This window comes from Pongo abelii, chromosome 15 (genome assembly GCF_028885655.2).
Source record: "Pongo abelii isolate AG06213 chromosome 15, NHGRI_mPonAbe1-v2.0_pri, whole genome shotgun sequence".
NCBI classification, from domain to species: Eukaryota; Metazoa; Chordata; class Mammalia; order Primates; family Hominidae; genus Pongo; species Pongo abelii.
The window spans coordinates 84452584-84477418 of NC_072000.2; the positions used below are offsets into that span (position 1 = coordinate 84452584).

General features: G+C 38.1%; 1 protein-coding gene across 4 annotated transcripts in view; it reads right to left on the reverse strand.

Annotated features, from left to right (window-relative positions):
• Positions 1–11233: 11233 nt before the first annotated feature.
• Positions 11234–24835, reverse strand: part of DIO2 (iodothyronine deiodinase 2) — a 111126-nt gene continuing 97524 nt past the window's right edge. For 2 of the 4 annotated variants that reach the window (XM_054530315.2, XM_054530313.2), the window contains exon 2: positions 11234–17002. In XM_054530315.2, coding sequence (XP_054386290.1) covers positions 16403–17002 — 600 coding nt within the window. In that variant the 3' untranslated portion in view covers positions 11234–16402. Of the gene's footprint in view, positions 17003–19943; positions 20052–24835 lie in introns of all 4 variants that reach the window. The other 2 variants (XM_009249353.4, XM_054530314.2) reach the window with 2 other exon arrangements.

A 24835-nucleotide genomic window follows, 5' to 3' on the forward strand; every position in this document is an offset into this window, starting at 1 on the left:
AAGAAGAAATCAACAAAATTGAAAACAGGAAATCAAGAGAAAATCAATAAAATGAAAAGCTGGTTTTTTAAAAAGATCTATAAAATTGATAAGCCTCTAGCCAGGCTAACCAAGAAAAAAACAGAGAGGACACAAATTACTAATAATCAGAAATGAGATAGGGACATCACTACAGATCACATGAACATTAACAGGATAATAAAGGAATAGTATAAATAACTATATACCCACAAATTTGACAACACAGATGGCATGGGCCAATTTCCTGAAAGACACCATCTGCCAAAACTCAAGGAAAAATAGACTGTTAATGGTCCTACATCTATCAAAGAAATTGAGTCAACAATTAAATAATCTTCCAAAAAAGACAGCACCAGTTTCAGATGGGTTTGCTGGTGAATTCTACCAAATATTTAAAGAAGAAATTATACCAGTTCTCTATAATCTCTTGTAGAAGATAAAAGTACAGGGACTACTTCGTAACTAATTTTACGAGGCCAACATCATCCTACGAAACTAAAGGCATCAGAACAAAAGGAAACTACAGACCTATATCTCTCAAAAACACAGGTGCAAAAATCCTCAACAAAATATTAGCAAATTGAATTCCACGTGTATAAGCAGAATTATACACCATTCTGAGTGGAGTTTATCCCATGTATGCAATGCTAAAATCTGGTCCAAAATTCAAAAATTAATTCATGTAATTCATCACATCAACAAGCTAAAAATATCACATGATCATATCAATACAGAAAAGGCATTTGACAAAATCCAATACCACGTCATGATAAAAACACTCAGTACACTACGACTGAAGGTAACTTTGTCAGTCTGTTAAAGAGCATCTACAAAAATACTACAGCTAATGTCATACTTCATGAGAAACTCAAAGCTTTCCTACTATGATCAGAAACAAGGCAAAAAAGTCCCCTCTCACCACTTCTTTTTAATAGTGCACTAGAAGTCTTAGCTAATACAATAAGACAAAAAAGAATATAAAAGGTATACAGATTTGGAAGGAAAAAATAAAGCTGTCTTTGGATATAAATCATGTAAATGATTTGTCTTTGTAGAAAATACAAAGGTTTTTTTGAAAAAGACCTTCTGGAGGGGGAGGAGCCAAGATGGCCGAATAGGAACAGCTCCGGTCTACAGCTCCCAGCGCGAGCGACGCAGAAGACGGGTGATTTCTGCATTTCCATCTGAGGTACCGTGTTCATCTCACTAGGGAGTGCCAGACAGTGGGCGCAGGTCAGTGGGTGAGCGCACCGTGCGCCAGCCGAAGCAGGGGCGAGGCATTGCCTCACTCGGGAAGCGCAAGGGGTCAGGGAGTTCCCCTTCCAGGGGTGACAGACGGCACCTGGAAAATCGGGCCACTCCCACCCGAATACTGTGCTTTTCCGACGGGCTTAGGAAACGGTGCCCCAGGAGAGTATAGCCCGCACCTGGCTCAGAGGGTCCTACGCCCACGGAGTCTCGCTGATTGCTAGCACAGCAGTCTGAGATCAAACAGCAAGTCGGCAGCGAGGCTGGGGGAGGGGCGCCCGCCATTGCCCAGGCTCGCTTAGGTAAACAAAGCAGCCTGGAAGCTTGAACTGGGTGGAGCCCACCACAGCTCAAGGAGGCCTGCCTGCCTCTGTAGGCTCCACCTCTGAGGGCAGGGCACAGACAAACAAAAAGACAGCAGTAACCTCTGCAGACTTAAATGTCCCTGTCTGACAGCTGTGAGGAGAGCAGTGGTTCTCCCAGCACGCAGCTGGAGATCTGAGAACCGGCTGACTGCCTCCTCAAGTGGGTTCCTGACCCCTGACCCCCGAGCAGCCTAACTGGGAGGCATCCCCCAGCAGGGGCAGACTGACACCTCACACGGCCGGCCAGGTACTCCAACAGACCTGCAGCTGAGGGTTCTGTCTGTTAGAAGGAAAACTAACAGAAAGGACATCCACACCAAAAACCCATCTGTACATCACCATCATCAAAGACCAAAAGTAGACAAAACCACAAAGATGGGGAAAAAACAGAGCAGAAAAACTGGAAACTCTAAAAACCCGAGTACCTCTCCTCCTCCAAAGGAACGCAGTTCCTCACCAGCAACGGAACAAAGCTGGACGGAGAATGACTTTGACGAGCTGAGAGAAGAAGGCTTCAGACGATCAAATTACTCCGAGCTACGGGAGGATATTCAAACCAAAGGCAAAGAAGTTGAAAACTTTGAAAAAAATTTAGAAGAATGTATAACTAGAATAACCAATACAGAGAAGTGCTTAAAGGAGCTGATGGAGCTGAAAACCAAGGCTCGAGAACTACGTGAAGAATGCAGAAGCCTCAGGAGCCGATGCGATCAAATGGAAGAAAGGGTATCAGCCCTGGAAGATGAAATGAATGAAATGAAGCGAGAAGGGAAGTTTAGAGAAAAAAGAATAAAAAGAAACGAGCAAAGCCTCCAAGAAATGTGGGACTATGTGAAAAGACCAAATCTACGTCTGATTGGTGTACCTGAAAGTGACGGGGAGAATGGAAACAAGTTGGAAAACACTCTGCAGGATATTATCCAGGAGAACTTCCCCAATCTAGCAAGGCAGGCCAACATTCAGATTCAGGAAATACAGAGAACGCCACAAAGATACTCCTCGAGAAGAGCAACTCCAAGACACATAATTGTCAGATTCACCAAAGTTGAAATGAAGGAAAAAATGTTAAGGGCAGCCAGAGAGAAAGGTCGGGTTACCATCAAAGGGAAGCCCATCAGACTAACAGCGGATCTCTCGGCAGAAACCCTACAAGCCAGAAGAGAGTGGGGGCCAATATTCAACATTCTTAAAGAAAAGAATTTTCAACCCAGAATTTCATATCCTGCCAAACTAAGCTTCATAAGTGAAGGAGAAATAAAATACTTTACAGACAAGCAAATGCTGAGAGATTTTGTCACCACCAGGCCTGCCCTAAAAGAGCTCCTGAAGGAAGCACTAAACATGGAAAGGCACAACCGGTACCAGCCACTGCAAAATCATACCGAAATGTAAAGACCATCGAGACTAGGAAGAGACTGCATCAACTAACGAGAAAAATATCCAGCTAACATCATAATGACAGGATCAGATTCACACATAACAATATTAACTTTAAATGTAAATGGACTAAATGCTCCAATTAAAAGACACAGACTGGCAAATTGGATAAAGACTCAAGACCCATCAGTGTGCTGTATTCAGGAAACCCATCTCACGTGCAGAGACACACATAGGCTCAAAATAAAAGGATGGAGGAAGATCTACCAAGCAAATGGAAAACAAAAAAAGGCAGGGGTTGCAATCCTAGTCTCTGATAAAACAGACTTTAAACCAACAAAGATCAAAAGAGACAAAGAAGGCCATTACATAATGGTAAAGGGATTAATTCAACAAGAAGAGCTAACTATCCTAAATATATATGCACCCAATACAGGAGCACCCAGATTCATAAAGCAAGTCCTGAGTGACCTACAAAGAGACTTAGACTCCCACACATTAATAATGGGAGACTTTAACACCCCACTGTCAACATTAGACAGATCAACGAGACAGAAAGTCAACAAGGATACCCAGGAATTGAACTCAGCTCTGCACCAAGCAGACCTAATAGACATCTACAGAACTCTCCACCCCAAATCAACAGAATATACATTTTTTTCAGCACCACACCACACCTATTCCAAAATTGACCATATACTTGGAAGTAAAGATCTCCTCAATAAATGTAAAAGAACAGAAATTGTAACAAACTGTCTCTCAGATCACAGTGCAATCAAGCTAGAACTCAGGATTAAGAATCTCACTCAAAACCGCTCAACTACGTGGAAACTGAACAACCTGCTCCTGAATGACTACTGGGTACATAACGAAATGAAGGCAGAAATAAAGATGTTCTTTGAAACCAATGAGAACAAAGACACAACATACCAGAATCTCTGGGATGCATTCAAAGCAGTGTGTAGAGGGAAATTTATAGCACTAAATGCCCACAAGAGAAAGCAGGAAAGATCCAAAATTGACACCCTAACATCACAATTAAAAGAACTAGAAAAGCAAGAGCAAACACATTCAAAAGCTAGCAGAAGGCAAGAAATAACTAAAATCAGAGCAGAACTGAAGGAAATAGAGACACAAAAAACCCTTCAAAAAATAAATGAATCCAGGAGCTGGTTTTTTGAAAGGATCAACAAAATTGATAGACCGCTAGCAAGATTAATAAAGAAAAAAAGAGAGAAGAATCAAATAGATGCAATAAAAAATGATAAAGGGGATATCACCACCGATCCCACAGAAATACAAACTAACATCAGAGAATATTACAAACACCTCTATGCAAATAAACTAGAAAATCTAGAAGAAATGGATAAATTCCTCAACACATACACCCTCCCAAGACTAAACCAGGAAGAAGTTGAATCTCTGAATAGACCAATAACAGGAGCTGAAATTGTGGCAATAATCAATAGCTTACCAACCAAAAAAAGTCCAGGACCAGATGGGTTCACAGCCGAATTCTACCAGAGGTACAAGGAGGAGCTGGTACCATTCCTTCTGAAACTATTCCAATCAATAGAAAAAGAGGGAATCCTCCCTAACTCATTTTATGAGGCCAGCATCATCCTGATACCAAAGCCTGGCAGAGACACAACCAAAAAAGAGAATTTTAGACCAATATCCTTGATGAACATTGATGCAAAAATCCTCAATAAGATACTGGCAAACAGAATCCAGCAGCACATCAAAAAGCTTATCCACCATGATCAAGTGGGCTTCATCCCTGGGATGCAAGGCTGGTTCAATATACGCAAATCAATAAATGTAATCCAGCATATAAATAGAACCAAAGACAAAAACCACATGATTATCTCAATAGATGCAGAAAAGGCCTTTGACAAAATTCAACAACCCTTCATGCTAAAAACTCTCAATAAATTAGGAATTGATGGGACGTATCTCAAAATAATAAGAGCAATTTATGACAAACCCACAGCCAATATCGTACTGAATGGGCAAAAACTGGAAGCATTCCCTTTGAAAACTGGCACAAGACAGGGATGCCCTCTCTCGCCACTTCTATTCAACATAGTGTTGGAAGTTCTGGCCAGGGCAATTAGGCAGGAGAAGGAAATCAAGGGTATTCAATTAGGAAAAGAGGAAGTCAAATTGTCCTTGTTTGCAGATGACATGATAGTATATCTAGAAAACCCCATTGTCTCAGCCCAAAATCTCCTTAAGCTGATAAGCAACTTCAGCAAAGTCTCAGGATACAAAATCAATGTGCAAAAATCACAAGCATTCTTATACATCAATAACAGACAAACAGAGAGCCAAATCATGAGTGAACTCCCATTCACAATTGCTTCAAAGAGAATAAAATACCTAGGAATCCAACTTACAAGGGATGTGAAAGACCTCTTCAAGGAGAACTACAAACCACTGCTCAAGGAAATAAAAGAGGATACAAACAAATGGAAGAACATTCCATGCTCATGGGTAGGAAGAATCAATATCATGAAAATGGCCATCCTTCCCAAGGTAATTTACAGATTCAATGCCATCCCCATCAAGCTACCAATGACTTTCTTCACAGAATTGGAAAAAACTACTTTAAAGTTCATATGGAACCAAAAAAGAGCCCGCATCGCCAAGTCAATCCTAAGCCAAAAGAACAAAGCTGGAGGCATCACACTACCTGACTTCAAACTGTACTACAAGGCTACAGTAACCAAAACAGCATGGTACTGGTACCAAAACAGAGATATAGATCAATGGAACAGAACAGAGCCGTCAGAAATAATGCCACATATCTACAAGTATCTGATCTTTGACAAACCTGACAAAAACAAGAAATGGGGAAAGGATTCCCTATTTAATAAATGGTGCTGGGAAAACTGGCTAGCCATATGTAGAAAGCTGAAACTGGATCCCTTCCTTACACCTTATACAAAAATCAATTCAAGATGGATTAAAGACTTAAATGTTAGACCTAAAACCATAAAAACCCTAGAAGAAAACCTAGGCATTACCATTCAGGACATAGGCATGGGCAAGGACTTCATGTCTAAAACACCAAAAGCAATGGCAACAAAAGCCAAAATTGACAAATGGGATCTAATTAAACTAAAGAGCTTCTGCACAGCAAAGGAAACTACCATCAGAGTGAACAGGCAACCTACAAAATGGGAGAAAATTTTCGCAACCTACTCATCTGACAAAGGGCTAATATCCAGAATCTACAATGAACTCCAACAAATTTACAAGAAAAAAACAAACAACCCCATCAAAAAGTGGGCGAAGGACATGAACAGACACTTCTCAAAAGAAGACATTTATGCAGCCAAAAAACACATGAAAAAATGCTCACCATCACTGGCCATCAGAGAAATGCAAATCAAAACCACAATGAGATACCATCTCACACCAGTTAGAATGGCAATCATTAAAAAGTCAGGAAACAACAGGTGCTGGAGAGGATGTGGAGAAATAGGAACACTTTTACACTGTTGGTGGGCGTGTAAACTAGTTCAACCCTTGTGGAAGTCAGTGTGGCGATTCCTCAGGGATCTAGAACTAGAAATTCCATTCGACCCAGCCATCCCATTACTGGGTATATACCCAAAGGACTATAAATCATGCTGCTATAAAGACACATGCACACGTATGTTTATTGCTGCATTATTCACAATAGCAAAGACTTGGAACCAACCCAAATGTCCAGCAATGATAGACTGGATTAAGAAAATGTGGCACATATACACCATGGAATACTATGCAGCCATAAAAAATGATGAGTTCACGTCCTTTGTAGGGACATGGATGAAACTGGAAATCATCATTCTCAGTAAACTATCGCAAGAACAAAAAACCAAACACCGCATATTCTCACTCATAGGTGGGAATTGAACAATGAGAACACATGGACACAGGAAGGGGAACATCACACTTTGGGGACTGTTGTGGGGTGGGGGGAGGGGGGAGGGATAGCATTGGGAGATATACCTAATGCTAGATGACAAGTTGGTGGGTGCAGCGCACCAGCATGGCACATGTATACATATGTAACTTACCTGCACATTGCGCACATGTACCATAAAACCTAAAGTATAATAATAATAATAATAAAAGAAAAAAAAAAAAAAAAAAAAAAAAAGAAAAAGACCTTCTGGGACTAACAAGCAATTATATTAATAGAAAGGTTGCAGGAAAGAACGTTAATATACAAAAGGCAATCATTTCCCTATATACCAGAAATAAACAAGGCGAATTTGAAATTGAAAACAAAATGCATCAATTTAGGTCCCCCAAAAATGAAATACTTACATATAAGTGTAACAAAATATATATATAAGTTCTATATGTAGAAAATGATAAAACTTTGACAAAATATATCAAAGAATAACTAAATAAATGGAGATATTCCATGTTTATGAATAAGAATACTCAAATTGTCAAGATAGCAGTTCTTCCCAGTGTGATCTATAGACTCAATGCAATGCAAATAAAAATCCCAGCAAGCTATTTTGTGGATATCAACAAACTCATTCTAAAGTTATAAGAAGGCAAAAGACACACAACAGCCAACACAATACTGAGGGAGAAGTACAGACTGAGAGAATTGACACTACCTAACCTCAAGACTTAACCATAAAGCTACAGTAGTCAAGACAGTGTGATATTGATGAAGGAACAGACAAAAAAATAATGGAACGGAATAGAGAGCCTAAAAATAGATCCACACAAATATAGTCTGGTAGCCTTTGACAATGGAGCAAAGGCAATACAATCTTGTCAACAAATCACTCTGTAATACAGACCTTACAGTCTTTATAAAAATTAACTCAAAGTAGATCATAGATCTAAATGTAAAATACAAAACCATAAAGCTTTTAGAAGATAACATAAGAGAAAACCTAGATGATCTTGGGTATGGTGACAGCTTTTCAGATATGTTGCCAAAGTCCTCATCCATGAAGGAAATAATTCAAAAACTAGATTTCATTAAAATGAAAAACTTCTATTCTGTGAAAGACAATGTCAAAAAAATTAGAAGACAAGCCACAGATTGGGAGAAAATATTTTCAAAAGACACATATTATAAGGGACTGTTATCCAAAATATACAACAAACTCTTTAAAACTCAACAGAAGATAAGATAACAAACAATCAGGTTCAAAAACGAGCCAAAGATCTTAACAGATACCTCACCAGAGAAGATGTATAAGTGGAAAATAACATATGAAAAGATGCTCCATATCATAGGTTATCAAGGAAATGCAAATTAATTGTAATATGGTATCCTGGAGTGGATTCTGGAACAGAAAAAGCACATTAGAACATAGATTATGGACTTTAGTTAATAATAATACCATATCATTATTGGCCCATTAGCTATAATAAGTATATAAATTAACATAATACATTAATAATGGGGAAAATTGGTATGGGGCTTATAAGAACTCTCTATACTATCTTCTTAATTTCTCTGTACATCTCAAATTGTTCTAAAATAAAAATTTTATCTTTTTAAAAAAAGTAAAAATCATTTCAGACATGAAGACTAAACCAAACAGAATATAAGAACAAATACAGACAAGGAATGGACTGTTAAATAATTTAAAAAATAATAAGATACCACCTCATACCTATCAGAGTGTCCAAAGTCCAGAACATTGACAACACCAAGTGTTAGTGAGGATGTGGAACATCAGGAATTCTGATCCACTGCCGGTGGGAATGCAAAATGGTACAGCTACTTTGGAAGACAGTTTGGCAATGTCTTACAAAACCTTAAAATGCTCTTACCATACAATTAAGTAACCATGCTCTTCAATATTTACCCAAAGGAGTTGAAAACCTATGTCTATACAGAAACCTGCACACAGATGTTAATAGCAGTTTTATTCATAATGACCAAAACTTGGAAGCAACCAAGATGTCTTTCAGTAGGTAAATGGATAAATAAAATCTGGTGTATACAGATAATGGAATATTATTCAGCACTAAAAGGAAATGAGCTATCAAGCCATGAAAAGGCATGGAGAATCCTTAAATGCATATTACTAAGTTAAAGAATTCAATCTGAAAGGCTAGGTACTGCACAATTCCTATATGACATTCTGGAAAGATAAAACCGTGGAGACAATAGAAAGATTAGTGGTTGCCAGGGGTTGGGAGTGACAAGGGATGACTAGGCAGAGCACAGAGGATTTTTAGGGTAATGAAAATAAAAATACCTTGTTTCATTTTATGATGATGGATAACATGCCATTATACATTTGTCCAAACTCATAGAAAATATAAAACAATCCTAACGTAAGCTATGGACTTTGGGTGATAATGATGTGTCAATATAGATTCATCAACTGTAATAAATATATCACTCTGGTGAGAAATGTTGATAATAGGGGAGGGTTATTCCTGTGTGGAGCAGGAGGTATATGGAAAATCTCCATACCTTCTTCTGAAAGTTGCTGGGAACCTAAAACTGCTCTTAAAAAATAAAAGGTCTCTTTCTTAAAAAAAAAAAAAAAAAAAGCCATTGAGTTAACATCTGATATCTCTATATATTCGAGCCCTTCTTGCTGTCCTTTTTCTAGTAACAGATCCTACCCCCATTCAGCAAAGTGGGCATGTTACGCAAATTGGTCCAATCCTAGTTCTTCCCTGGGAATAAGGTCAAACTCCATCTGAACCACTTTATAATGAAATTGTAAGTCAGAGGCTTCCCCTAGCCAGATCACCCAACATACAGAGAAGCTGGTCTGGGTGAAAAAGCTGGCACCCAAAAAAGAATGAAGACAAAAGACCTGGCAAGCACTGAAGGCTTCTATGTTCCTGAATCCAGTTGTTACCAAGGCAAGTTTTATCCCAATCATTTGCAGAGTTAGGTTATTTCAGCCAATAAGTTCCACTTTTGTTTTTGTTTTTGTTTTTTTTTTTTTAGATTGACTTGGTCACTTGCAGGGTCTTAATGAATCCACAACAGGCTCCTTAAGGGAGTGTCTTAGTTTATTTTCTGTTGCTATAACAGAATACCACAGACTGGGTAATTTTTAAACAATAGAAATTTGTTTGGCTCACATTTCTGGAAGCTGGGAAGTCTAAGATCTCAGGGCCACATCTGGTGAAAGCCTCTTGCTGTGTCATAATGTGGCAGAAGGCATTACATGGTGAGAGAGGGCGAGAGTGCACAAAACAGAGAAACGGGGGCCGAACCTCATCCTTTTATTAGAAGCCCACTCTCCCATTAACTAACCCACTCCCTCCATAATGGCAATAATCTATTCAAGAAGGGAGAGCCCTCATAACCTAATCATCTCTTAAAGGCCCCACTTCCCAGTACTATTATATCGGCAATTAAATTTCAACATGAGTTTTAGAGGGGGCATTCAAACCATGGCATGAAGTGATGTTTTTATGAGTTTGGTTATATTGTTTTTACACATTACATTGTACCTAGCACAGGACCCTGCAAAGAATAGAAACTCAACAAATAGTTGTCGAAGTAATGATTTTTTAAATTTCCTTTTGAAATTCTGGAATAGTATGTAAGATGCTAATATTAATAAAATTATTATGTGTAGGAAATCATGAGCAAGTTCAGAGTCTCAAGAGATACTCCTACTTTAAGTTGCCTGTTTTCCAAAAAATGCACGTAGTTAACCATGTTACGAACATATTCCTTTTCATTAAGTCCATTGCCTCCATAGAACATATCCTTTATACTTCCTCATAGTGAAAGTGCTTGATATAAATGTGTTCAAATTTATCACATATTAATACACTGCCAATCATATAACAAATAATATAGAAGTGTGTGTATATAGTACGTGTGTATGTGTGTGTGTGTGTGTCATTTTAACCAATTTCTCGGAAACTATATTAATTGCACTTAGAAAGCCTGAGATGTAAATCTAACGAAGTAAAAGTTGGCTCCACAGTCTCTTAAACAGGCCCCTTTCTATGAATTCTGTGTGTAACTTGTTCATAAGTATGGAAAGTATCTGAAGATTTTCTTTTTACTTGTCTTGATTTCCTTGAAGACCCTGGCACACAGCATGAGATTAAAATAATCTGGCATTGCTGGCTACTTTGCCCACAAATACCAAGGAATAAATATTAGAATGATGGATTCTCTTTCCCTTGTCAACCATGAATATGTCCCAGCCTGGGGCAAGTTCTAGGGAGAAATGTTAAAATAAACAAATAGAACCAAAGAGTAGCTTTATTCTTTTATTCAAAGTTTATTAAAATACAAGAACAAATTGTATAAGCACACATAGCACTCAGCACCAATATGATAATACTCTCTACTGATAATCTCCAAAGCAGTTCATTTTCTGCAACTGAGAAGCACATATGAGTAGCATATGCACGCATGCATTCTCACCACATTTACCCAGGACTCTTAGCATCATGTCCCGAATATTCTCCTTGCCAGGGAGACAAAGATGGGGAGAGGAAAACTAATGTGACTACATCCAACCACTAACTGAGTCGATGACTCTTTCGTCAGTAGTTATCATCCGCACACTGGTCAACTCTGCACATCTCTGTCTCCCTCTTCGGGCGCCCGATTACTTGGGCTAGTGAGTCTGGTGACAATGTGATGCAAAACTAAACAAAACTGGCCAACATTCCCTACCCAATATCATTTAATTGCTTTGGTTATAAAGTACTGGATACTTATTTCTTCACATCCCCCAATCCTAATACACATAAAAACCACACTGACCAGTGACATGGGCCTGGAGAAGTCTTGAGAGAATTTTCTTTATTTCCCATCCCCTTCTGTGGGTTTCTTTCATTTATGTGTTTACCTGTTTGCTTTTTGAGGGGAGGGGGAGAAATGGAGGGTTTGAGCCAAAATAGTGACTTCATTAAGCATCTGCTGGGTCTTCGAAGTCTCAGTAAATATTGAATAAGCTCCCTGGAGCTCTGCTGTTGCTGCCTAAGACGGGCAGCCAGCCCCGACTTGCATGAGCAGTCTTGTTTGGATATCTACACATGTTTGCTTTCTATTGGTTCAGACTCACCTTGGAACAGAGCTGGGTCTGTTAAGTCTGAGACCCTGCTTCTGGTACTATACACATAGGGCATTAGGAAGTGGCCCAATGTTTTGCTCATCCTAAAGTCACTCAATGACTTGCAGCAGCTTTCAGCCTTCCTTCAGTTGTGAGAAGTTTGTTTTCAAATCTTCCCAGATTGGTAGACCAAGCCCTCAGGGCCTTGTTCTTCCCAGTTAGCAAATTTCTAGCTCTCCCAACCTAGATCCTCTCTTTTCTTAGAGAGCCTCAGGACATGACCAAGATTGTGCCAATTGCAAAGCAGAGATTGGTACTTAAGCCCCATTCTGGAAGTATATATGAAGAGTGGGTTTGGATTCTATTTTTAGAGTGAAGGAGGAAGTTGGAATCTAACTATATATATTTTAACTCTGATTTTTGGCAATACCATTTAGGGGAAAAAAAAAAAAAACCTCCTAAAATTAAAAGCCTTACTTGCAGTCTCCACTGCTGAGACACATGACATTGGAGATGTTCTGAAAAGCTCTAAATGCTAGTGAAGGTTTTCATTAATCCTTCAGTGGGACAGAAGTCAGTGTCTACATTTTTCCTTTTTCAATGGTCATATGATCCTAATTAAAGTTATTTTCCAAACCATCAGTCAGAGGTTTGGAACAAATGTCCAGATTCATCCATCCTCTTAAGATTGACATAAAGAGAAGTCCTGTAAGTCAGTCAATTCCTCTTGCTTCGCACATAGCCCATAGGGCATGCTGAGGACACCTTGTAATCCACCTTTGAATTTTCCCAAAGGCATACATATTGTCTCTAACCTGCCCTCTAGAATTTTATGCAGCAAGGCAGCACCAACATGTGACCTCACCATATTTCATAATTTTTATTTCAGAGCCCAAATAGTAAAATACACTCAGGCAAAATGAAAGACAATAGGCTATTCTTCCCACCGTGATGAGAGAATAAGCACTTCCTGGTTAATGGGAGAAGAACTTAACTAAACAGATCACTGGGAAGTTGATATTACCAAAAATCAAGGAGACGTGCTATAAAGGAGGTGAAGACACAGGACCAAAGACCCAATGTGAAAAAAGAAAGTCATGTAAGTTAAGTGGCTGTCACTTATCTATACAAAGTAGGAACAGTTACTAATCTGCCTCTAAGGAGGTCAGTTACATTTTAATAGCTGTATGAAACACTTCTACATTACTGTGCAGGCATCTCCATTCATGCCCATTCAAGAAAATCATTGTTGATCCCACTAGTATTTTCACTAAGCAATAAATAAAGTCAGTTTTTGATAGGCCCAAGACATAAGTCTTTCAAATAATAAGTGTTTGAGTAAACCCAGATGCTATGATAATATCTAAAATTTCTTGGAAACTATTTCAATAATAGACAAGCTAATGAAGCTTAAAAGGCTAAACCGATAGCTCCATGTAAACACAGCCTATGGGAGAAACATGATTAGGGACTAAGAAAGAGAACTCAGACTTTTATATATGATATAAATATATCATAGATTTATACTATGATATATAAATAGATACACTTTTCCCTGTGAGACTAAGAACTACAATTCTTCAAAGGAACATACCTTATGAAACACATGACACGTACGTGAGTATTGGCAATCTAATAATTTCTCAGCATATCAGCTAAAGCATTGATTTTCCTCTACCCCAAAATAATGAGTTCTTGTTAATTTCATAACAGAATACATCACAAGAAATCATAAAAATTCGTTGCGATAAATAGGTTACATAATTACAGGCTTAACCCTGATAACACCATGACATTCTACATAGTGTAGGATTCCTGAGCTTTGTCCATTCATTTTCTCCATTGGCCCTTCCACAGCCTTTCTTCCAGGAATTCTTGCATGTTCTATTGAACATCTTCCTCCCTGATAGCCTATGTCTTTCTATGTTTCCTTCCTCTGCTTCATTTCTCCATTGGGCTAACCTCAGGGAGAATTGTCTGCACACATAAACGACCTCCTTCTTTAAAAATATAGCACAACTGGGTGATTTTTCCATCATCCTTTTCCCCAGTTGACTAGCACTGCCTCAGCCAAATCTCATCCCCCCACCGGCTTATCTGACATACTGTTACTTTATCGTACATATAGAACAAAGGGGAAGTTTAAGGACAACAGTGTGAATGTGCTGCAACCAGGTTTTTTATTTTACTGCTTTAGGGTTCCACGTAAATCTCAACACCATTTTGAGGTTAAAAATCAATGGGGGCAGAGATAAGCCTTGAATGTAGAGGTTAACAACTGAGGAATCTGAAATAATTATTCTCAATATGATTTTCCAGCAACTCATTAGATAATGAAATTTGCTTTGTTTCTTTGTAGGTGGTTTTTATAGAATTTAAAACATTAGAAAGCTGATGTTGCCATGAAAAATCAGTCCCAATGGAGCTTTTATATTTACACAATATACCAGCTGGTGACATGACTGATATGTTGCTCCCATTTAAAAAAAATAAAATACTTTTGGTTCTTGCACACCTAGTTCTCACTCTTTTCTCATTTCAGACAACTAGTTTAAGAATGTATTTTCAACTTTAGTTTTTTTCTATCCGTTTTATTTATTTTTTATTCAGTTATTAATGGAATGGACAAAAGATCCTTTGATTATACCTTTAAATACAATCATATACTATGATTTCATAATAGTCTCATATTTACCAAAAAGAAATTATGATACAAAATTGGTTGGTCCATTCTTTTGGGGGCTATAATCTTTAAATATCACTTATGGGTAAAACTATAGTGTTTATTTTAAAAGGAAAAAATATTTATATATATATATACATAAATAGCATTATAATCATATACTATAGGGACTTTAGATTACTAAACCTCAGCTAATGGGACCAAAGGAAGATCCAAGTCCAAATTCAAATGTCAATGGAAATTCCATTATATACCGGGGGTTGCCTTATAACAAAGCCTCCAAAATGATTGATCGGAATTATCTCTAACTTCCTCTTCTTCTATTTTGCAATGGAAGTAAGCTTGTTTGTTTGCACCTATTCTTCACTATAGCTCACCTACTTTGGGAGGAAATCAAGGCCGTGCTGAATGGCCATGGTACCTACCTCCCGCAGCAGCTGAGAATACATATACATATATTTGTATGTATGTATGTATGTATGTATGTACGTATAATTTCTTCAGCTCAGCATTCAGAGAGAACACTGCTATAGAGACTGAGATTAGGAATGACTTGGGCCACATAGAAATTGTAGGAATGGGGAGGAAAAGACCAGCACCACCAGACCCACTGGTTTTCCTTTAATAGGTATCATGGGGTATTAACCCCATGAAAATTAACCCAAAATTAACCCACTGAAAATATACATACCACATACATGGTTCAAAAGTAATTATTTCCAAAAGAAACCTCTCACAATTACAAATATTTAAGTATTTTTTTTCTTTCAATCCCCCCTTTCTCCTCTCTAGGAGCATATGGCAAATATACTGTTTTTATATGTGTGTTCTCTATGCCACTTTTAGTTGAGCTCCTTCTTCTTTTTCTGGCCTTGTGTATGTTTCTATGTTTCTGTGGCTAACAAATGAGTCCCACTCTCTACAGCTTAAGGGTGAAACTCTGTGAATTTTCCAAATCTTTCTGCCTCCTCTTTCCTAGCTTGTCAATTTCATTTCTTTTTTAGCACTCTCTCCACCTGCCTAGAAATTAACCCTCAGATTACAGATGATCATTCTAACCTCCCAGATTGAGGGATCATTCTTGGTATCCACAAATAATATACCAATAATTTCTGGGATATGAAGACTGAGAGCACTACATGGCTAGAAGCTGGAACATCAGAAACGACTCTAACATATGGTCTAACCTTAACACCAACGTCTAACAACATGACCTGGGTTCAAGGACTTTTTGTAATATTCGGGAATTTTCCAGCTGGGCTCCATCCATGCCAAATAGAGCCAAGGTAATACCCTGTATCTTAACGTAGACAGTAGCTTCCCTAATGTAGTAATTATTCAGGTAAGTCTTTTCTTCTGGTCTCAAAGCGTGCATCAGATGTATCAGTTCCTTCTCAATGCAGAATGAACACATGCTGAATCAGGGTTTCTTCCTCTCCATCTTGGGATCTTTTCACATAGGGCTTTTTACTAAGAAGAGACGTGATACGGCTACTTACTCAGCCCAATGCCATTTGAGTAGTGAAAGAAGTATGGAGCTGTTAGAGATTCATGTTCTTCCGATAGATAAACTCCTGTCTTTCAGTAAGCCAATAGGGCTCTGTTGAAATATGGATTCAGTTCTTAATTTCCTTTCCTTTATATAACTTTTTAAAACAATAAGCTCTCTTATAATCATACCTTTAACCAGCTAATCTAGTTTTCTTTCATCTCTTGCTGAAATTCTTCTCCAGCCAATGCCGGACTTCGTGAAGGTTGTAGGAGAAGGGGCCCTTTCCTCCCAGATAAGCAATTTTCTGTCTCTGCACAATGCACACACGTTCAAAGGCTACCCCGTAAGCTATGTTGGCGTTATTGTCCATGCGGTCAGCCACAACTCGGCACTGGGGCGGCAAGGAGAAACGCTCCAGAAGCTGCTGGGCTGCTGCACATCGATCTTCCTGGTTCTGGTGCTTCTTCACCTCAAAAGACAAAGAGGAGTCCCCAGGTATCGCCCAGCCATCTGATGGATGAGCCTCATCAATGTAGACCAGCAGGAAGTCAGCCACTGAGGAGAACTCTTCCACCAGTTTGCGGAAGGCTGGCAGCTGGCTCGTGAAAGGAGGTCAAGTGGCTGAGCCAAAATTGACCACTAGTGGGCGCTCAGGGCTGGCAAAGTCAAGAAGGTGGCAGGTGGCTCCCTCAGCTATCTTCTCCTGGGTACCATTGCCACTGTTGTCACCTCCTTCTGCACTGGAGACATGCACCACACTGGAATTGGGGGCATCCTCACCCAATTTCACCTGACGGTAAAAAAAAAAAAAGAAGAAGAAGAAGAAGGCGAGAATATCACATTAAACACACTGCCACTTGAATTCACATTAAATAGTTACAATTAGCTCTAATAGAGTGTGGTATTTCCTTCAGAGCATGTGGTAAACATTTATTGATTTGAGTAAAGAGGCATCATGGCAGGTAATGTAAAGAATGGCCCAAAAGATGATAAAAGTCTTTTTCATTCTGTATAGTCACTGAAGATAATTATTTTCATCATTGAAGGCACTGGAATTAACTCTTTTTAAAATTAAGCCAAGGCTGGTATTCTTTACTATCTTTATTTTGCTGTCAATTCTTAACATGCATTCTATAACAAATGATTAGTTGACTTCATTTTAAAAGTTAGAAGCAAATGGTCTACTTTAAGACAAACTATCAGGGTCTTGGGACATGGTGCCTCTTTCTGAATTCTGAAACACCAGGCAGGACCTTCACTTTCTTGCATGATACTAAGTCATTTAATCTCAACCAATGGCCAGTAATACCAGTGGGCTCTATTCTTGGCCAGATCTAGAAAACCTGAGGTCTACCATTTATAAGAAGGGTTACTTCCCCTTAACCTCTTTAGTGATTCAGCTTTCCCACCTGTAAAACGGAAATAATAATGCCTGTCTTCCACATATGGCAACTGGAGGACAACATGAGAAAAAGAGCTCTCTGTGCACTGTAGCTGTATAGGTGTGTGTTGTCCTTATCAGATGCTACCCCACCATGTGAAACAGAACATCATCATTCTTGGGCAATTCTGTGTTTGTTTTTGCTTTTTTAAATACCCTGAGCAAAGCTTTGCACTCTCCTCAATATGGCATCCTCCCTGGGGGCTTCTACTGCCACTGCTTTCAAGGTGGTTCTTACCACTCCAACCTTACAATTTCCATTAAAAAAAAATTAAAACAGGCAAAAAGAAACAAAAATGGTTACTCCAGAGTTCTACTTTAAGTCAATTTCTCATTTTCCATGTGTGCTTGTTTCCCTCTTTTTATCTAGGAAGTCACATTAAAAAGTACTTTTCTACCCCACAATTTGTTAACAAGCTCCTCTGAATTATAAAATATTGGGGCAGAAGAGGTAGAGATAAAAATTGTTTCATGTGCTCCCTTTGCACGTGGTTTAAATAGTTGAAAACAGAATGAAGGAAAGTTTGCAGCCTTTGAATCTGTAAATTGATCATAAAAAGCAGGCAACAATAAAAGAGCCAATTACTTCAGTTTGAATTAATACAATTGGATCTTCCTTAGAGTGGTTTAATCAAAGCCAATAACATTAGGGACAACTTAGGGACAGTACAATTGATTTTTATATACTATCCTCAATATTACAATATACTTCCAACTGGGTCGACTTATTTCCCTCATATACATATAGCCACACATAATGCTACTGTTAATTGAAGTCACTTAGAAGTGAATTGTTAAAGATGTAACAATCTAAACTGATATAACACACTCAAGGGCTTTTATTCAGAAGCTTCTATCTAATGTTAATGCATAACTCATTTTAACTGTAAAGAAAGAATTAAAGTTCTTTCTCTCCCTTCTGAAAAATCCTAGCAGGGAAGGTTTGAAATAAGCATTATTAGTGTTCTAAGAGAAATCTTACTGTAATAATCTTCCTTCTCAGAAAAGAAGCTGCTGGTGTGATTTAAGTAAGTACATTTGTTTTTTAGTCACCACCACAGAGAAAATTATTTTACTTATACTAACTTTCTTGATTAATTTGCAAATGACACTAGATGGAGAAATCTAATAAGCACATTTAGCTGGATTCTTTCATATGAACTACCCTAGTCTTTAAGGCATGAAAATATACATCAAATTTAAAGATATACATGTTGAAGGTATTATTAACCTTTTAATCCATGAGTTCTTTTTGTACTTCTTTTTTTATAGATCTAGGTAGTGGGTAGCAGTCTCTTCTCTTTAGACCTTTCCCATTTGAAATAATAGTAATGATTCTAGAAGGGATGTTTTAACAATATCATGTGTACTGTGTACCTCAACATACTGTGATAAGAAGACCTAAATGCATTCAGATTAGTCTGTTGTAGTGACTTCCTGTTAAGTAAGCAACGTGTACACTTGTAGGTTCTTGATAGGTAAAAACATTCATCTGCATTTTGGAATCATTTTTGAAACCTATGAACAATTATGTGGGCTTGACAAATGTGCCCCTAACCCCCGATTCATCCAAGCAGACCTGTTGATCCTTTCATTATGTCTGATTATTCAACTGAATAATCTAATCTGACGCTTTAGTCATAGGGGACTCTCTTATTACCTGCAGTAAATTTTCTTGGAAAGTTAAGGCACCTTCTCCCTCTTAGAAAAAATGTATAGTTCAGCTGCAGAATTCTTTCCAAAACACAGACTAATTTGCCTTGGGAAATTTAGAGTAAGTACAACACTGTCACTCTAAAATAAAAAAAATTAGGAAAGTTACCAAATTCATAATGCTCTTTATGCGGGGGATTTAGCATTTTGTTAGGATTAGGGTTAGACTGGGAAGTATTTATTTTATTAAATGAATGCTAGTTGTTATAATCCTAGGTCAGTGAAGAATTTTACACTTGATGATAACCCTGACCTGCAATGAACATAATCATATTTGGGTGATGGATAAGCCCACTGAGGCAGATAAATTTAGAAATATGAATCCTGGGGCCCTCTCATAGAGTACTACCGTAATCAGCACTCAGTGTTATTGATCTGTCGTTGATAGTCTCAGCTGGTCAGTGCACAAAACAAATGTGGCCTATTCTTTTTATTTTGTTGAGCAGCCAGGGTCCCTTACTGAATGTTATAATGTCATAAGTGGATATTCTTATTCATGAAGGTGCCTAGGCAAGAGAAAATGCATAGATAAAATTAATATTATTAATAAAACTAAGAAGGAAAAACACACACCCACCATCCATAAATCCAAATGTGAGTAGACCAGTAGTCTGCTTTTATAAGCTTCATATACTAGTCATAAAATGTGTCCATCTTTGCTAAAACCTGATGGAGGACAATTTAGCTAAAATAAAGAAAAAAAAACTTTTTTTAGATATGGAAGTTTCCTTTAACCTAAAAGAAAATATTCTAAAAGGATATTACTGTTCATTCTCATCTCCCCATTTGGTCACCATAAAAATTAAATTCCTAATAGACCAGAGTTTCAAATGGAGAACTTCTTGGTTTGCTGGGTTATGCACCCTGCTGAGACAGGCTGGGAGAATCACCATTGTCTTCGATGATGGAAGATTCTTTGTTCTCCCCAGGAGCAAAGCATTCCTTGACACAGAGCCAAAATGATGAAGAAAATAAAGTTGGTTCCATAATAACATTTAGGCTGCAGGAAAGAAGCTCAACAAAAACAAGTTATCCCCTGGTACTCCCAAACTTTGTTTTAATTTCCCACAGTGGCACAGAAAGTCTGGCCACAAGTTACCTATCATCTTAATTTCTCCTTCTTAGAGGGTTTGTGTTTGGTTTTTGTCCTTAATGAGACATATTTGCCAAAGAGGCATTCAAAAGGCATTTTTTACTCTTGCGGAAGAGTAATTAGGTCGGTACCTCTTTCCCTGCCAGCATTAGCTGCTCTAAAGAGAACCCTGCCCAGTATTTAATGCCCAAACACAAGAAGCATCATTTCCACTAATTGGTCTTGAAGTTCCGATGTTCCCAAAGGGTCCCTTTATTTTGCAAGGATCGGAAAGGACATACGTAAGATGTGATATTGTCATCGCTGACTTTTATCTCTCTCATCTGCACTATTACAGTGGTCCTTTCTTATGTTTTTGCAAGCAACATCAACACAACACCAACAAAGGAGGTAAATAAAGGATTTGCATTTTTACAACAGAAGACATCTCTGGGCCAAGTTCAAATGTTGGAATGGAAATCTTTATAAATATGAACATGAACATAAACATATAGCATATATAAAAATTTGATTCCCTTGATGATATTCAGTGTTCAGTGCATGGGGAAAAAGGAAATGCTGCTTTAGCATGTGGACTGTGAAATGCAGGGCAAGGGGGAGAAAAGAACCATTCATCAAGTAGAAGCAGAAACTACAGCATATACTACTAACCTTGTTTTTTGTTTTGGGATTTTATTTCTTTTTCTTTTCCACAGCCTGAGAAAGCCTTGTGGACAATATATCACATAATCTCGTAACAGAAACTAAAGCAAATTATAAAAATGAAGGGTGGGTGTGTGGTAGCAGAATTTTCACACATACTTCTTGCTATCCAAAGCCCTGAAAATGGCTTTATTAACTATCAGGAAGTTTCAAATTCTTTGACATAATGACCAGGCTACATCAATGTCCTTAGAAACATGGCCAAACTATCATTAAGCAGAGATTTAACCATTTATATTCAGATTGGCCAAATAAATCAGAGTTGAAGAATAGGCTACGTACTCCTTCCTCTGAGCTCAATTCCCTTTTAGCTATTCTCTTTTTAATTTGTACCTTGAAAATGTAGCTCTAAGCTCTATCATTCCCCAATGTTTTATCCAAGTGATGGACAAGCTCTGGCTGTGGCCTGCTTTGTGTTCTTTTGGGACTGTTTCTCTCTTAAAAGGGCCATTTTCCATTGTGGAAGCTAGTGTCAAAGCCTTGAGGTGAATGAAGAGGAGGAGGAGAATGTTAAAGAGACCCTTTCAAAACCAAAATTATATGTTCAAATGAATATGTTTTCTGTACCTCTGCAATATTAACCGTGCAGAAGCTAAACTGCCTGTCAGCATCTATACTGTGTGTTTACTTTTACACTTCATTTAGGTAAGAGCCAGGCTCCCAAACAGAGCAGTTTGCTTATTGGTTGCATGTTTTTAGTCTCTGAGCACCAGCACAAGGATATACTGTTCAGATGCAATGACACTGACTAAAGAAACTTGAATACCAAACACCTTTTATTCACCTCAGGGTCTCTCACCAGTGTCTATAGACTTTCCTTTCAATCAAAATTGTACACAGAATCCATCTCTCACTAGACTCACATTATCTTTAGAGGCTTCTCCATAAAGTTAATTCAAATCCTTTTCAACCTTTTAAGAAAGAGTATATTTAAAAAAAAAGAAAAGAAAATATTTTGTTCTTTCTTTATTTCTGTGTTGCCCCTTGTGGAGGCAAAACACAGGGATAATACTTTTACTCTACTTTCTCTACATATCTTTCCAGGCATCTGACATGCCACAACAAGGAGAATTAATAACGGTAAATCACATGTGTAGTTGTATCACATGGGCACACACCCCTCTCATCCTGGAAAACTTCACGTCTGGGGATGGGCAGACTCAAAATAATGCAAGTCAGGATTATGAAATAGTGTGATGCCATCTCAAACAGAACCTCCTACAATGTCTCTGGAAATGACTACACCCAAAGACAGTGGCACAGATGACAAGAGCATTCAGAGAAGTGATTCAACCTGGTCGAGAGGTTCTGAGTGACCCTCAAATGCCACCACAGAAACCACCACCCTTGCCATACTTGAAGACAGAAAAGAGACCATCATTCAGTTCCAGCTGTGTTCATAATGTTTCCATTTATCACACACCCAGTCCAGTCTTGTCTCTGGATATGTGGGTCCTGGGGTTGCTTCTGCACATGGTAGCTATTACATAAATCATCAAAAGCAAACATAATAACATCAGTCATGAACTTGGTCACTAATCAAATCAGTAGGCAGGGACAAAGAAATACAGAAGAGGAATATACAAACCATATGCAAAAAGAAAAAACAAATCACTCATCCTTCCCAATTTCCTAGAATAGGAATAACAACATATTGCAACACAATGGAACACTATACATTGGTGAAAAAAACAATAAACTTTATTAAAAATGTATTTGTTTGCTTTTCCATTTTATGTTCAATAAGCTGCTTAATGGGAGAAACAACCTCACTTAATATTTGTGGGTAACATTACAGCCCCCATTGTTTATGTGAGAGATGACTTTTTTCATGTTTTTCTTAATGAAACATGACATTTATATAAGAAATATATGTATATAAGTAAAATTCTTTCAATAAGTGGTTTTTTTTACGTTATAGGCAAAAGGCAATTGTCCTTCCAAAAAGTAAGAGTTTAATACACTGAGATCAAATCACTGATATTTTCATGGTATCTGCTAACATGTATAAAATATGATGTTGAAGAGGGAACTTCCTAATTAATAATATGTCTGATATACTTGTGTACTCCTCCATCTGCCTCCAAATTGCCTTCCACTAAAACAAAACATTAAAAACTTCCCATTCAATGCATACTTTTGTGGAAATGAAATAATCAATTCAATATCTACTTTTCTAGATCTCCCATCCTCGCTGACATGCACAATATAAATGAGTTTTTACTGTTAGAACTTTGAGCACCAATTCATATTCTCATAAAAGAATTTCCATCTACTAGTAACAGCTCTTGCTATTCACATTTTTAACAACAATAAACACAAACCCTCTTTAGGTTACTATCAATAATAAAGACATGTATTGTGGTAAAACTTCCCTAGTTCACAACAGATATTTTCTTCTTGAACATCTGATTTTCAGAAGAACAATCATGTCCTGAATTCTTTGTAATTTTACAAGTTACTTTTCTTTTCTTGGTGCATGGTTTTAGTTTTCTAGTGTTTATTTATGGAGGATGCATTCCCTTGCGCCTCTATTATTTCAAGATCCCCATCTCTGGTTCTAAGGTGCTGCCTGCCTAAAACACACCACTTCACTGAACACCTGGCTTCTATATTCCTCTAAAATACAGATGTACAGTTGCTTTTTCTGGCATCTTACGCAAGGTCCCACAACACTTTTAGGGAAACCAAGATTGTCTATTTTGATAACTACTTTTGCCAAAATAGTTCATCCTTCTCAAGCCTGGTTGAGGGGGTAGAGGGGGGACCTTTAGAAGTCATATGGGCATAGCAGGTGGGGGAAAACTGACAAAAGACCAGGGCCAAAATCATCCTCTGTGCCCCTGAAGATCTTAGTTGAAAATGCTCTACTAACATCTCTCACCAGCAAAAAGCCTGGAACACAGTATTTTTCATTTAGAAACTAAGATCACTACTTCTGATTTTGAGAGAGCAGCCCCTGGACACTACCTGAGCAGGTAAGGGAGACCACTGCTCTAACGTTCATAACAGCTCTGAGATTTAATGAACCACAGACCCATCATCTCTTTCTAGGGCAACGTATTTTATTTTTGAGAAACAAAGTAAAGGAGGCTTCCCTTACAAATGCTGGATTTCCGACAGCTAGTTTTCAGACTTTTCTTTTGCAAGTTGATATCTAGTAACTCAGGATCACTGCCTGAAAATTGCTTCCAAAGGGTTCAAATTTGAATCAGTGTAGAGGAGGTGGCACACAGCTGCTTGCTTTCATTAACTCTTACCTCTACCAGAAACCAAGCAGCTATGATGCCCAATCACAATTTCTATGACCATTTTCTTATCTTGCCAACTCTCTGAGAGTTTTGAGTAGCATTTCTCATTTCTTGCTTTTCAGTACCCACCCCTTGAACACACTTCCTCAGCGTACCTCAGCCTCCCATCAAACAAAAAATCAAAATTCCAGTTTATGGCAAGAGCAGAATAAATGCAGCAGTCTCCTCTTCCCCATCATTTTCTGACTTGTGCCAAGTTATTGTACCAGCACAAATGCCTTCTACTCCCAAATCACAGCAAGATATTAATAACCCTTAGTAGAAAGACTCCTTATTAGGTCACACAGAGTCATTATGGCTTAACAGCTGTCACCCTCCGAAGCTAACCTGTGCAACAGGTGTGGAAAGTAAACTTAGAGGCTC